At 47.2% G+C, this 16,181-nt stretch overlaps 1 protein-coding gene across 1 annotated transcript in view; it reads right to left on the bottom strand.

Moving 5' to 3' along the window:
- Window positions 1–16,181, bottom strand: part of WWC1 (WW and C2 domain containing 1) — a 188,593-nt gene that overhangs the window by 57,296 nt on the left and 115,116 nt on the right. The window contains exons 6-9 of the mRNA XM_011997874.1: window positions 10,437–10,566; window positions 8,432–8,578; window positions 7,081–7,154; window positions 2,853–3,095 (exon numbers count right to left, since the gene is read on the bottom strand). Of these exons, the coding sequence (XP_011853264.1) occupies window positions 2,853–3,095; window positions 7,081–7,154; window positions 8,432–8,578; window positions 10,437–10,566 (594 nt within the window). The remainder of the gene's footprint in view (window positions 1–2,852; window positions 3,096–7,080; window positions 7,155–8,431; window positions 8,579–10,436; window positions 10,567–16,181) is intronic.

Below are 16,181 nucleotides of genomic sequence, written 5' to 3'. Positions count from 1 at the left end.
GAGATTTTATAGGCTACCGCTTGGCACAGGATGGGAGCTTCTACATGTGGTATATCTTAGGGGTTCCTAAGAGCCTCCAATTCGAGTTTCAAGAAACCAACAATTTTACAGAAGGGAAGAGCCTGGTCTAACTGTCTGCCTTCAGACCATATATGTATTTAATGTAATTACAGTAAATCCTCAACATTGTAGATAGGTTCTTGCTAACTGCAACTTTAAGCAAAATGATGCACATCAAGTTCTCAAATAATGTCATTTTTTAATAAAGCTGATGGAGCTGGCTGCAGTGGGTCACGCCTGTAATCTCAGCACTTTGGGAGGCTGAGGCAGGTGGATCACCTGAGGTCAGGAGTTTGAGATCAGCCTGTCCAACATGGTGAAACCCCATTTCTACTAAAATACAAAAATTAGCTGGGTGTGGTGGCGCGCATTTGTAATCCCAGCTACTCGGGAGGCTGAGGCAAGGAGAATTGCTTGAAGTCAGAAGGCGGAAGTTGCAGTAAGCCGAGATCATGCCACTGCACTCCAGCCTAGGTGACAGGGCAAGACTCCGTCTCGAAAAAAATAGAAATAAAACATAAAGTTGATGGAAAAAAATTGGTTTCATTGTATGTAGTTTTGCTTAAAGTCACAGTTTTCCAAGAACCTACTAACAAATGTTAAGTGAGGACTTAATGTATCCTGTTTTTTCCCTGTTAGGCAAGTGAAACCCAAATTGGTCAATGACTTGCTCAAGATCAGCAAGTGAGAAGCGTGTTCCTTTTGACCCAACAAGGAGTGAAGCTGTCATGAGTCTGTTCTCTTCAGCTGCTGGCTGTGGGGACTATGAATAGCTAAGGGCTTCCCAGTGGCAGTTATAGGGTTTGGGAGCAAGTGAGCGACCCAGGGAATGGGTATAAAGACTCGGATATATACACAGAGGTCTAGTAAGGATCTGCCTAGGCCAGCTAACCATTTATTCTTTCAACGAACACTAAAGGCATGTGAGCATACAGACACAGGCCTTATCCCCAAAGCACAAAATCCCAGAGAAAGCATAATGGAGTCGTGGTGCTAAAGAAGACTTCTAGCAAGGTGCTTCCAAGGACTGCAGAACACCAATTATTCAAGCTCTGTCCTTCTCCTTCTCCCACCAACGGGTGGTGGGTCAGGGCTAATCAGCTGCTGCTGCCAGTGAAGAACGGAAGAGAGGAAATGGATACACTTTGGACATTACTGCCAGCAGTTCTGACTAAGCAACTAGTGGGGAGAGATTCCCGCCATCAACGAGTCAAGAGAGTCTCTGAAGCCATGGGAAGCTAGGCGAGAACTTGGTGAACCTGATCCACCTGGCACCATGCCATGTGCAAGTGGCGCTCACTCAATTGCTAGGATGGTACTGCAGGCTGGGCGCCTTGGAGCTCGAAGGCTCCCTGGAAGACCCATGGTGGGGTGACAGAGTGAGCACAGACACGCCTCTCTAGGACTCCCGACTGCTTCAACTGAGGCACTAGGCACATTTACTTGCTTCATAAGCCGGGCTTCTTCCTCTGATTTCACTAGAAAAAGGAATTCCCTTGCTCATATTCCAAACACACACCACACACACACACTTGAAAATCACCAGCTTCACTTCTAAGCTCCTTAGGGGCAGGGACCTTGCTGAATACAGGCTCCTGCGAAAAACATGGTGAAAATAAGTATAATAGATTTAAAGGTCATGGGGCAGGGACCATGTCTTGTTAATTTCTGAATCCCCCAAATTGCCTTGCACACACAATCCGTGCAGCAAAGCATTTCTCAAATGAATGAGTAAACATTGGCTGATGAACAGAATGAATGAATGAACTTGAAGCTGGAGAGCGTAAAGCCTATGGTGAACACAGTGTTGCATTCGGTGCAGTGTGGGTGTGGAGGTTGGTGGGAACACTGAAGGAAATAAACAAAGACAATGTCTATGATAAGGTCTAAATTAGAGAATATAAACCAGTGGCTTTTAGGTTGTATCAGGCCCATAGATGAAGCTGATTTGCATTTTTTGAAAAAAACTTCTGGATTAGTTCCCAATATTTAAAAATAAAAAATCCAAACGACTCTTTTGTTTGAAGTACAGGCAGCTCTGGCAGCCCGAGGCCTGTACTCCCATTTGCTGCAGGAGACAGACAGCACCTGCTCTAGACCAGTGGGGTCTGTGCACTCTGGTCTGACACAGACCACTGCCAGGTGGGTCTCCAGCATGTCTGTGACCTGCTTGGCTCCTATAAGCATGCCAGTTTGCAATCCCCACCCAGACCAGTGTTTTTTAAACTGCAAACTGCAACCCCTTACTTAGCATGGGGTGAAATCAATTTGGTGAGTCATGAACTGCACGAAACAAAATGCAATAGAAGAGAGAAAACATCAGAGGACCATCACAGGTAGAAGACAGAAAACATCAGAGGACCATCACAGGTAGAAGACAGAAAACATCAGAGGACCATCACAGGTAGAAAGAGCATGCACTATTTTGTGAACCTTGTGTCAGGTCACAGTATAAAATGTGCATCACAGTCAAAAAATTGGAAAATGACTGCTTTAAATTATATAGAGTTATGTGGCTTAATTGAGTCAGAAGATACATTTTTGAACACCTGCACCTAAGCAGACTTTTTGGTAGCATGATTCACCATGCAAAGTACCAGGGTAGCTGGTGCACTGGATGGCGAATCATCTTTCCTGATTTCCTATGTCGGCAATCTGAGAGATCTCTGAACTGAGCATGCTCAGGGTGGAGCCCAGGGGCCTGGAGCCCCCTCATCCTTCCGCCATCTGGGGGCTGAGGACAGACTGCCAGTGAGAGAAGGGTCCTACACACCCTGGGACCCCAACCCCACCTCTCCGTCAGCGCCTTGCTCTGGGTGTCCCGGGCTGCTTGCAGGTCCTTTTCCAGCCGCTTCCGGGCCATCTCCAGCTGCTCCACCTCCCCCTGGGTCCACTTGCGGGGGCTGATGAAGCGCATCTCCTTCAGCAGCTCCTCTTTCTCGTTGATGAGGATCAACCGGTCCCTCTCTGAGTCCAGCACCCCAGGCCAGGCCTCACTGTCAAGCTTGGCCAGCTGGATCTTCAGGTTGGCGATCCTGGGGGCCAAGAAAGCAAGCATGACTGGTGTGCCTAATGGCACTGCGGGAACAGGAGATGCCACGAAGAAACAGACATCTCAGAGCAATCTTTGACAGTTACTGTCTTCCTTTGATCAGCATGTTGTCTCAAGGAACCTATTTTTTTTTCTAAACAAACACATGTGGGTGCCTACCATGTGCCAACAAGCTCTGCAGGGATGGGGTGCAGACACGAACAAGGCAATGCCCTTGCCCTGTTCCTGGTACAATAGAGATGTGAATTCATCACCAGGCACTAACCTCTTACCACTGGCTGTGTGGCCTTGGGCAAGTTGCTCAGCTCTCTGAAGGGAATAACAAAAGCCCTTTCCTCATGCCATTTTGGTTGAAGGTTTTATGATATAATCTGTAACCTGCAAAGCACTGTACTTGGCACATAGTAAGTCCTCGCTACTGTTGTTATGACCTGGCGTGACCACTTATTAGGTATGTAACATTGGGCCAATTCCCTAGGCTATAAAGGTGAGAAAAACTCATTCATCAGAATGATTGGGAAGGGTGTCTGGCACATGGCAAGTACTGAGTCACTGGCAGTTCTGGACCACTAAGACTACAACTACTGACCACGTATTCTCAAGTCAGAGAGAGCTAGTGGCACTGTGTGAACAACCGTGGATCTGGGCTCAAAGGCCTGGAGTTGTAGTCCTGGCTCGCTCTGGCCTTCCTGATGGAAGGGACCGTTTCTCAAGAAATCATTTTGGTATCACAAGCTTCTAGCACAGTGACTGGTATACTACAGGCACTAAATAAGAGTTAAAGGAAAGAGCTGACAGCCTTATCCCTTAACTGCTCTAAGACTCAGTATCCTCATCTCTAAGGCAGAGATGATATGCTACCTATAGGGTGGGTTATGTGAGAACACAGCATTAAGAGCCCTTTATACATTGCCAGGTGTTATATAGACCTTCGGTATTGTTATCATTGAGTCAAAATAAGATTCACAGTATAACAACGAATAATGCTACAAATAGCTAACAACAATCATGACATCATCCTTTAGGACTTGGCCTCTGCAAAGTACCATCAGCTCTCATGCCCTGGCCACCCCACCCCTAAAGGGTAAGATAGGAGTTTGTTCACCTGGTTGGACAGATGCCCAGGGAGGATATGATGCACCTAAGACTGCAAATCATAAACGTGGCCAATACTTGTTGAGACCAGAGGACTCTGAACTCCCAGTTCATCTTACCTGCAGACAATGTGGCCCATTTCTTACTTTATCAGAACACTGCTGGGGACAAAATTCACCATGATGTGTAGCAAAAATTCCACGTAGAGAAACCTAGCTAGATTTGCTTGTTCCCCAGCCAAGTATCCCAGGAGGAATTCCTATACACGTGACCCCTGATATCTGCAGGGGATTGGTTCCAGGACCTAGCCCAGATACCAAAATCCATGGATGCTCAAGTGCTTTATATAAAATGGCACAGTGTTTGCATATAACCTATGTACATCCTCCTGTATACTTTAAATCATCTCTAGATTACTTATAATTCCTAACACAATGTAAATGCTATATAAATAGTTGTTACACTATATTTAAAAATTTGCATTATTTTAAATTTTTTTTTTCCTGGATATTTTTGATCCTTGGTTGAATCCCCGTGAGTAAGGAGGACTGACTATAGTTAGTTATTTAAATTTATATTCATGTATACAGTAATCTATCAAGATTGGCTTTGAGACAATTTTGTAGCTGCTGTTCTCCAGTACTTTGAGAATGAAATGGTATGGTAAGGCCTGGCAGAGGCTCCCCCATACGCAGGACATTGGGAAGTGACTGATGCTTTATTGGATGTACTTTCTCTTTCCCTATGCCAATGCTCCTTAAATTTCGGGCCACATCCCTTTAAGAATCTGATAAAAAACAACTAGTCTCTCTTCTCAGAAACGCATGTGTGACAAAACTTGACATCCAATGATCAGACCCTCCTTGCATTACTGACACCTCCCTTCCCCTCTTTCAAGTCCTGCAGCTTGCTTTCCCATTGAGCAGGCTGCTCTGTCCTTTACACTAAAATGAGCTTCGGCGGAAGGGGGAAGCAAGAGGCTGGATAAAGTCAGATGAGCTAGGAAGCTCTGTGATGAGAAGTCTAACGGCTCAACTCCAGAGGGAACACTGCAGTCCTTTAGTGTCTCTAGGACTGACCATCTAAGATAGGCATTCCTGCAGGATGGAACAGATCCAAGGTTCAGAGCGGTCCCCTTCAGAGAGGACAAGAAGTGGCTGTCCAAATACAGAGGTCTTGCTGTTTTGCTGGACCCCTGGGGTAGCTGAAATAGTACATAGGACATCTGTTTCTTTCTACCTGACCAGTATTCAATTCGTTCTTCTTTTGTTAATAATATTCCAATTTGTCTTTGGGAAACCACTCCTTTCGTACTTTCAAGTCACCTGGTTCCCATACAGCCGACCCTTCACAGCACTGGAAACATGACGCATGCCTAGATCTTTAGAGAATTCTAATTTTGCCCACCCCTAGCTGCCCTGTAACAACGCTTGGTTCACCCAAAAAAGGCAGGGAGTCTCAAACCCAAGGCTGGTTAAAACTATTGGGAAAGGTAGGCCCCCTTTCTGCAGGGATTGCTAACCTGGTAGTGTGTAAGCTCCGAATTGCTGGGAGTTGCCTTGTCACTTTGACAGGAAAGTCTGCTATAGAGTAAAGCCAACATAAAGGCAAGCAGGGTGAAGAAAGGGAGAGAGACTGAGTCTGTGTAACATCATCTGAGTCCCTGGATCCAGCTGTGCCTGAAGGTAGCTATCTTAGGACTTTGGAGTTAAATAAGACAATACATTCCCTTTTTTGCTTTCTCTGGTTTCTATCAGATTTCTGTTGTTTCCGCAAAGAGTTCTACTATTCACACAGAGTTGGCAGAGAGGCAGAGTTGGGCACTGCCATACTTCACCTGGCCTGGCTGAGAAGGTACACAGGCCAGACAATTTAGTCTAGGAAGGAATGGATGCAAAGTGCCTGGCTTCCATCCACACCACAATGCCCAGGGCATTCTTTGCCAGTAATGCTGGCTCCCGGAGTACAGGAAGATCATGAACTTGAAGCCCGATTGTCCAGGGTTCAAATTCTGCCTCTACCATCTGGAACAGTCATGAAATATCTTGGTCTTACCTTTTTCCTGTCTAACATGGAGATAATAAGAGAGACCCTCTGCTATAAGGTTGCTTTTAAAATTAAATGAGAAGATGCATGCACAAATGTTTTAGTACAATAAACAATCTCAGCCAAGTGTAGTGGTGCATGCCTGTAATCCCAGCCACTCAGGAGGCTGAGATGGGAGGATCGATTAAGGCCAGGAGTTCAAGACCAGCCTGAGTAACATAGTGAGACCCTGTCTCTAAAAAAGAAAACAAAGTAATTAAAAAAAAAAAATTTGTTTAGGCCTGTAACAGATGCTTTAAAAATGTCAGCTTTGATTATTATTTTGATTTTATTTGTGGTAGTGGAACCCGACTGCTTAGGATTCTGTGAAGCCACAGAACATCTAAACCCAGAGGTCTATACTGCTTAAAAGCCCAGCTTGCTCCCAGCTGTGCAGGAGACACTGAAGCGGGTAGTGTCCACAATCTTTTTAGCCTGTTGCTGAAACTCCAGTTGTGCTCCTTCAAACCAAAATGCTTACAGGATCATGGGAAAGCCTCGGTTACAGAAATCAAGACAGGCAAGTGGGAAGATAACTCGGCTTTGAGATTAAACAGATCTGGGTTCAAAGCATAGTTTCACTCTCTATCTTGTGAAGTGTCCTGGGTGAGTCATTTCCTCTCTGAATTTCAGAGAGGATGAAAATATAAAGACGATAATAACTATCTTCATAATCTTTGTGAGGATTAAAGACGACGAAGTGTATGAAAAGCCAAGCACAGAGCAGGCATTCTACAACAGTAGTTATTATTTTTGAACCATCCTGCCCCTAGCCCCAGCCCAATTACCTTCTTTTGGCCTCTTCATATCGAAGGCGCAATCTGACCTTCTCTGCCAACTGATTGTTGCTGTTGATGCTGAACTGGAGGAGAAGAACGAAGTCAGGAATTATGTGGCTGTTGTGGCCGGTGCTGAGTTGGGTTTCAAGGGCTCATGAGAGACTTGGCAGCTTGAGTGGGCAGTAGCCAAGAATAGCCCCCGCTGATGGGGCTGGCGGTGCAGATCGCAGGGAAGCTGGTGAAGCAAACACACTTTCCTCCCTTCAGGCCACGGGAAGAGCCATACACTCAGACATCGATCACTTTGAAAACAGAAGCCAAAGGCCCAGAATATCATCTTGCAGCCCCCAATGGCTTGGCTTGGTGCCAATTCAAGCCACAGAAGCGTGGAGGACAGTTGGTGAGGAGGAAACAGGGATAGCCAATATCAAGAAAGCCATTCTGGGGGCACTGGGGAGGGGATCCATAGAAAACTCAGAGAGGCTGCAGTCAGGAGTGAAACACTGGGTGGGTGGGGAGAAGACCCCAGCACTCACAAAGAGGGGTACAGTTCCTTTACAAATACTTTGGCCTGCAGATGGCTAGTAGCTGGACACATGGTGGTGTGGGGAAGGAAGGGACAGCCTCTTTTGCTGTGCTAGTCTATTAAGAGCAGCAAGAGGCTACAAGGCTCACCGGTCACCCTTGGACAAGTGGGAAGACAGCTATGGAACTCAGGAACAGCATTTAGAGGCTGTTTGCCACAGAGGCTGGAAGGCGGATTCGTTCAATGTTGCTGGCTCTAGTAAAACAAAAGCTCTCCAAAAGTTACGAGGCACCGTGGGTCAGCCCTACTCTAACCTTTTCCTGAGCCACATCTGGACAGCGCTTTCACTCTTCATAACTAGGACTGGAAAGCTTAGGAACTGGGAGTCAAGCAGCTGCCTGAAAGCTGCATGCATTGTTTTGAGACTAACAGGAGGAAAATATCCTCTGCTGTCCAGCTGGGGAAAGAAAAATGGAAACGGAACTGCAAAAGAGTATGAAAAAAACCAAACCAAAACAAAACACAGAGAAAGACATTTTGTCCTTTAAACATGCTTTCTGTGCAGCATTAAGAGACGCTAGCACCTGGCCAGGCAATATTAAGGGCCATGGTGTTCGTCACTGCAGGCTTTTCCTCCGTGGCATCACATCATATCTTCCTGGGGCCAGGAGGTCTGTAAGAGAACAGAGCTCCAGAGGGCTGAGGCAGCAGCCAGCGCCGCAGAGAGCCCCTGGCCAGCTCCCTGGTGAGCCATGAGAAGGCAGCTGCCCACTACAGCAGCCTCCCAGCTGCCATCCTGTGGAAGGCCCCCAGCATCCTGCCCTGTCTACTCACGCTTCCCGAGATGTCTGTCTGGGAGCTCACGTCCAGGTACTGTTTCGGCAGCGGGAAACTCGAACTCTCCAGAGAGCTGCTGCTGGACCACAGGTCTGAGTGAGACCCCCTGTCGGTGCGGAAGCCGTCCTTCAACATGGCAAGGCTCTGAAGGAAGGGAGAGCAGGGTCAGTGATGCGCCTTCCCAGGAGGGAGCTCTGGGTCTGCCACGCGTCCCGTGCTTCCCTCTCTACCCTCCCTTAATTTAGGAACCCATGCCCTCCCCAGACATCCTACTGATCCTGTGATAGAGAGTTAGCACCGAGTGGGTCCTTGCTGTGTGCCAGGCTCTGTGCTGGGCCTATGACATAGGAGAAACCAGTGTGGATGCCGACTCTGGAGCCACACTGCCCTAGTTGGAACCCCTGCTCTGCTGCTTCCCAGCTGTGTGACTTCACCTAGCTGAATAACCTCTCTTTGCCTTAATTTCCTCTCCTGTAAAATGAGAATAATTGGCTGGGTGCTCATGCCTGTAATCCCAGTGCTTTCAGAGGCCAAGGTGGGAGGATCACTTGAGGCCAGGAATTCAAGATCAGCCTGGGCAACATAGCGGGACCCCCATCTCTGAAAAAAAAAAAATTTGCTGGATGTGGCGGTGCATGTCTGTAGTTCCAACTACTCGGGAGGCTGAGGTGGGAGGATTGCTTGAGCCCAGGAGTTCGACGCTGCAGTGAGCTATGACTGTGTCACCGCACTCCAGCCTGGGCAATAGAGCGAGACCCTGGTTCTTAAAATAAAAAAGGGGAGGGGGAAGAATCACAGGTCCTATCTCACAGGGCAATCATCTTGATTAAATGAGATTAAACGAGATGACAAGTGAATACAGCCCATACTCAACAACTGTCAGCTTTACCAGAGTCTCACTGAATCCTGACAATACTCATGCAAACAATGACCTATGATTATCCCCAGTTTATTGATGAGAAGCTGACAATTGACCGAGGCAAGATTTGGACCTGGTCTATCTGGCTTAAGGCTCCGCGATCTCAACTACTAATCAGAACAGGAACATGCCTCCCTGTCCATGAGGTCCTCATCTAAATGTTTTCACTGGGCTGCTGTCCTGGGTGGGAGCTTCGAAACTGTTCTGTTTGTCATAGAGCATACAGCTTCCTCCACTAAGTCATCTACAGCATCTCTGAGGACTCCTAATCTGCCAGTGAAATATCTGAGGTCAGGGTGGTTCCTGGAAGCGGAGGTGATATGTACAGGCGGTAAGAGGATGGGTCTGAGAGTCAGGGGTTCACAGGTTGGAATCACGGCTCTAGCTTCCTCTCTGAGCTGTACAGTCTTTTTTCTGTAGGATGGGGATAAACTAGGGTTGATTTAAGAGATGAGACATGATGCATGCAAAAGGCTTGGCATAATCACCTGGCACATTACATAATATCTATTATAATTTGTTCAGTTCCCAGCATAGAGGCAGAACACACAATGAAATGCTTATAGAGATGCTACATTTTGATGTCAAAGGTTAATGATGTTGAAACCACCTCTCTCCATTGGATTCTTTGAAAAATAAGTCAGAGGCCAGGTGCACTGGGTCACGCCTGTAATCCCAGCACTTTGGGAGGCTAAGGTGGGAGAATCACTTGAGCCCAGCAGTTACCAAGAGCAGCCTGAGCCACATAGCAAGACTCCCTCTATTAAAAAATAAAAGTTCAAAAAACAAAGAAAAAATAAGTCAGGTAATTAAAGCTAGTGGCAAGGATGTGGCCTTTGGACTAGGCCAGATGAATTCCATTCCAACTCTGCCATTTACACTAGCTGTGTGACCTTATGCAAGTCACTTAATGCTTCTGAGCCTCCACGTCCTCCTCTATGAAATGGAACCAAAACCCCAGGAAGACTGGTAATGAGAATTCAGCAATGTGTGTACCATGTAGAAATAGTCCGCGTAAGACTGGCATACAGGAATACTCAGGAGAAATCAAGATGGCACCCACATCAACAGGAACTTGCATACCTTAATGAGATCTTGCTTTTCCTTTTCCCCACAGGTAATAGCCTTTTTGATGGCTTTTGTTTCTCTCAAGACAGCCTGAGCTTCATCCAGTTTGTAGCTGCCCTGAGCATCAGACATTTTCTTATCGATTCTAGGAGACAGTTAATGGGAAAGGTCAGCCTTAGATAGGGTTAGGGACAGGGTCTCCCCAGGGGAAAAGCATAGACCACAGGACTTCAGTTCCTTAAGAAGGCCCCTCCCTCTGTCCTGCTAATCCTGCCTCCGTAGGTCCCACTTGTGGGATAAGGCACAGAAGGTCCCGGGCTGGGCATGGTGGCTCACACCTATAATCCCAACACTTTGGGAGGCCAAGGCAGGTGGATCACTTGAGGTCAGGAGTTCAAGACTAACCTGAGGAACATGGTGAAACCCCGTCTCTCCTAAAAGTACAAAAATTAGCTGGGCATGGTGGCACATGCCTGTAATTCCAGCTGCTTGAGAGGCTGAGGCATGAGAATTGCCTGAACGTGGGAGGCAGAGGTTGCAGTGAGCCGAGATCACGCCACTGCACTCCAGCCTGAGAGACAGAGCAAGACTCTGTCTCAAAAAAAAGAAAGAAAGAAAAGGAAAAAAAAAAAAAAGGCAGAGAAGGTTCCTGTTATATAGCCAATGTGTGGGGGTGCAGAAGCAACATTGCTCGTGAAGTTAGTGTCCTCTAAACATCAGCTCTTACGGGAAACCTTTCCTGATTACTTCCCTGGGTCCTCCAGGCTGGGTAGGAGCTTCCCATATACATCACACATAGCTGTGACTCTGCAGTCGTTACATTGTGTGACAGTTTATGTATCATAGTTTATGTGGTAGCATCTTTGACTTGACTCTGGGAGGCTTGGGAACAGGAGGCAGAGTTGAACATGTTTGTCTCACTCTTTTTTGGAGGGAGGACAGGCTGTCCCGTGCATTGTATGATGTTTAGCGGCCTCCCTGGCCTCGCCCCACAGGATGCTGTTGGTACCCTCACCCTGAATGGTGACAACTGAAAATATCTCCAAGTATTACCTAATGTCTGTTGAGGGAGAGGGAGCAAAATCATGCTGGTCAAGAACCACTGTCTTTAACAAGCATGTGTTGAGCTAATGAACACAATGAAGAAAAGGACAGAAGGATGAAAAACTCCCAGCCCTACTACCCATTAGTAGGATGATCCTGGGGTCGTCTCTCAAACACACAGAGCCTCGGTTTGCTCCTCTAAAAAGCCTGGAAAACGTTATCCGCCTAACCCACATTCATGGAGTTGTCAGGAACATCAAATGGAATACGGGATGGAACATCTTGTGATAAACTAGGAATTACTGTACAAACGTAAGGGATTAAAACGCTTCTAGCCTGGAGAGCTTATTCGCTTATCCAGGCCTTACATACAGGTTCATTTTGATGGCGGAAATATTAAAAAAAAAAAGGGGGGGGGGATCCTGATGTAGTTTTCTGAAGGTCAGACCAAACCAGACAGGCAGGGGTGAGCTTCTGGAGAAGGAGGGCCCAGGTGTCAAAAAGGTTCTGGGGACAGAGATGCATTTTAACTACATCACACTTTCGCCACAGGCTAGGCCTGAGGTTTCAGTCCAAGGTGGAGAAAAAGGAGTTTTACAGTCTGCGGGAACACCACAAACTCATTATTTCAGCATGAGAAACTGCTCACAGGCATTCCTTTGTGGTTTTCTGCTACAGGCCAAACTGTCCTGGGCTAAAAATAACCCTCATGGGGAATCCTGAGCACGAGCAGGTTTTCATCCTGGCCTCATCGTCTGCGCCTCCGAGCAGAGGAGAGAGCAGGCATGGAGCGAGGTCTCAACACAGCCTCCCTCTGCGGTTACTTCAGCCTCCATGGAGAGAAAACAAAGCCCCGTTTATGTCTCCCCACTAAAAATAGCCCGTCTCTTCCTTTCTAGGACTTGGGCCTGGGCAGGCCTATCAGGTCGGCAAGGACTGGCCCCAGATTTAGTCTGAAAAATTAGTCTGAGGGAGCTTAGAAGATGCTCCATGGCAAGGAGGCTCCCCAGAGCCAGTGACCGGGACAGGCAGTGGCCCTGCTGCAGATGGGCATAGGAGGTGCAGGGAGACACTGTTTGTTGGAGCATGTCCGAGGGCTGGGGACTCTGGGGAGGGGGCTGTGCCCAGCTGTCCTCTGTCAACAGGGCGAGAATGGCTTCGAATCCCTGGCAGGATGAGACAGAAGCGGTTTGTCTGCTGGGCTTCCGTCAGCCTCTACCTGATTTCTTCAAGGGCCTTAGCAACCTGGCCCCTGGAATTTGGCTCCAGAGAGCAGCTCTGAGAGGGAACACTCTTGGGACGAAGCTGGGTGGGGAGGGGGTGGGGAGAGAACAAAGGGTCACCATTATACACTCGGTGAATGAATCTTTTTTTTTTTTTTAAGGGAAAGAAAAGTGTGTGTGTGTGTGTGTGTGTGTGTGTGTATGTGGGGATGCATGTGTTTTAGGAGTTCCAAATCCCTCAGCTGTCTTCTCTTCAGGCCTTTAGAGATTCACACACCCGGTAGCCACAGAGAGGTGGGGCAAAGGCTGACAGCAGCCGACTCCTGGTCCTGTCCAGACACCTCCTACCTGGGCACGGCAGGGCGAGGCGCTGCACTGCCCTCCTCCCATAGGGGGAGATGCCTGGTCTCCACTCTTCCCTATTAGAAAGGGAGCTGGCAAGTCAAAGTCCCAAGCTTTCATCTTGATTTTTCTTTGCAACCTCCTCCAAGAGGCAACTTTTAATCCTCATCAACCTTTTCCCTTCTCTCTTTTTTAAACAGGTTGCTGACTATGAATTGAACCAATATGGATTCGTGGCCCAGAGTAATTCAACTGCCCAAGGAAGCTTAACTGGTATCATCACAATCATGACAGGTGACATAGCTGCTCTTAAAAAACAACAGAGCTGGCCGGGCATGGTGGCTTACGCCTGTAATCCCAGCACTTCGGGAAGCCTAGGTGGGCAGATCACCAGGTCAGGAGATTGAGACCATCCTGGTTAACATGGTGAAACCCCATCTCCACTAAAAATATAAAAAATTAGCCAGGCATAGTGGCATGTGCCTGTAGTCCCAGCTAGTCAGGAGGCTGAGGCAGGATAATCGCTTGGACCTGGGAGGTGGAGGTTGCAGTGAACCGAGATCGTGCCCCTGCACTCCAGCCTGGGTGACAGAGTGAGACTCCGTCTAAAAAGAAAGAAACAACAGAGCTTTTGGCTGCTAAAGAGAAATTTTCTAAAAGGGGAAGTTACATGTGGTTAAAGTTATCCTGGAAATTCCTTAAGGATAAGTTGTACCTTTCCCCATGTTCTGCCATAAGAGTAGGCACAGAAGTAGAAGTGACTGGATAGCATCTGTTAGACTCTGAAAAAGAGGCCTTACATTTTCTGGGAATGAGGAGGGAGTTATCTGGGATGATGCTGGGAAGAGAGGTATTGAGACATGAACTTCAAAATCCAGTAGTCCTGGGTTTCAGCCCTAGCCCTGACACCTGCAAGCTGGGTGGCTCTGGGCATGTTTTCAACCCCGCCAGTGCCCTCATCTGTAATATATGGCAGGACAGAAACTTCTCTTAAAAGGGGGTGAAGAGAATGAAATGAGGTGGCTGGTGTGAAGTGCTTCCCCGGCACACCGTCTAGCCCAGGGCAGACGTAGAGTTCATCCGAGTTGCCTTCCCAATACAAGCAGGCAACCAGCTAGAGGTCACCACCCCAGCCCACTCTCAAGGAGCTCTTCCCTCATGCCAGACACTACCACACTCTTGACACGGATTTTCCAATTCAATCTTTACAACCCCTAGTTTTTCAAATGAACTCAAAGCTCACAGGGGTTAAGTCACTTTTCCAAGGACCCAGGGAACTGGGATTTGAACCCTGACCACCTGCCTCTCAAGACTACATTCCTGACTCTCTCTGCCAAGGTGTACATTAAAGGAGGCATCTTCCTCCACACTGGACGCAGAGCCCGGCTTCCGGCTAAGGAGTGTGGGCGGCTGGAGCTGCCATGGAGTCTTATCTGGGCCTGATATCAAACATGGGGCAGACGGAGAGGGGAAGAAAGGAGGCTTGTCTTTGGGGTTTCAGCATCAGCTTACCAAACAACAAGAGTTTTCAATGCTGCTACAGGGTGACAAAGTGGTAAAACAGGTTTGCGGTGGCTCAGAGAATAATGGGAAGTGTTCTAACCAGAACCTCTTGAGGACTGACTGTAGGAGCCAGGAGGCAGGGAGAACCCATTCAGTAAGATGACGGGAGTGAGTAGCGCCCTTAAACTGTGTGCTCAGAAGCTGTTTTGCTGCAAAGTGGAGGAATCAGGCTATTGCTTTAATAGGTCAAAAATAGGCATTTTCTAAGCTTATAACTATTGCTTCAAACTGTCATTGGTGCTACTGAAGATTACCAAGAAGCATAAAGCATGGTTCTAGGTCTTAACAATTCAGAAACTGGTTTGAGAGACAAGATTGGTATATGTATATACACATATATGAATAACATGTATATAACAAAGATGTAAACATATAGAAAGCCATACTTTGTAAGACACAAAAATTACAGACAATTTGTAATAATATAAAGCCATATACATATTTCTTATAGCATGTGTATAGACATCCAAAGGCTTGGGGCTATGGCCACAGAATGATGAGGGTAGATTTGAAATTCATGGAATGAGGAAAAGGTATAGTAGTCAGGGAGAGACAAAAAGCAAGAAATAGCCATCCATGCAGGTGTGGCCTCCCTGGGAATGTAAGTGAGATGCCCCCTTGGAAGGCAGAAATCTGCCGAGTGTCCTGCCTAGAGCTTCTGAGAGGGCTACCAGGTGACCTTCGTAATGATTGTCCAGTGAGCCCATTGGATACACTGAACACAATTCAATGAATGAGTCTCAGTTACATGCTGTAGTTAATAATAACAATAAGCTAACATCTTTCTCTCTCCCTTTCTTAATTTCTTTCTCTCCCCCTCTCTCTCTTTCTTCTCTTCCTTTTTTTCCTTTTCTTCGAGACAGGGTCTCACTTTGTCTCCAGACTGCAGGGCTTTCTCTCTCTCTCTCTCTTTCCTTCTCTTTCTTTCTCTCTCCTTCCTTCCTTCCTTTCTTTCTTTCTTTCTTTCTTTGGAGAGAGGGTCTTACTTTGTCACCCAGACTGGAGGGCTTTTTCTTTCTCTCTCGTTCTTTCTGTTTCCTTTCCTTCCTTTCTTCTTCCCTCCCTTCTTTCCTTCCTTCCTTCCTCCCTCCCCTCCCCTCCTCTTCTCTTTCTCTCTCTTTCATTCTTTCGAGACAGGGTCTCACTTTGCCACTCAGACTGGTGTACAGTGGTGCAATCAGCTCACTGCAACCTCCCACTCACAGGCTCAAGCGATCCTCTCACCTTGGCCTCCCAAAGTGCTGGGATTACAGGTCTGAGCCACCATGCCCAGCCACAATAAGCTAACCTTTCTTGAGTACCTGCTAAGTGACTCAGTTTTCTCATCTATAAAATGTGGGTAGTTAGATAACAAAGCATTCCTTATAGTGTTGCTGTAGGATCAAAGGAGCACACTTGCATGGAAACACTGCAGGGGTTCTCTGGCACAGAGTAACTGCTCGACAAAGCTTAGCTAGTATAGTCACAATCAGGACAGGTAACACAACTACTCTTTTTTTTTTTTTTTTTTGAGATGGAGTCTTGCTCTGTTGCCCAGGCTAGAGCGCAGTGGCACTAGGAGGTAATGAGTAGTTGGTATTCTGATTCT

This window comes from Mandrillus leucophaeus, unplaced genomic scaffold (assembly GCF_000951045.1).
Source record: "Mandrillus leucophaeus isolate KB7577 unplaced genomic scaffold, Mleu.le_1.0 Scaffold115, whole genome shotgun sequence".
In the NCBI taxonomy this organism is placed as follows: domain Eukaryota; kingdom Metazoa; phylum Chordata; class Mammalia; order Primates; family Cercopithecidae; genus Mandrillus; species Mandrillus leucophaeus.
This window is presented reverse-complemented; position numbering and strand designations above follow the sequence as displayed.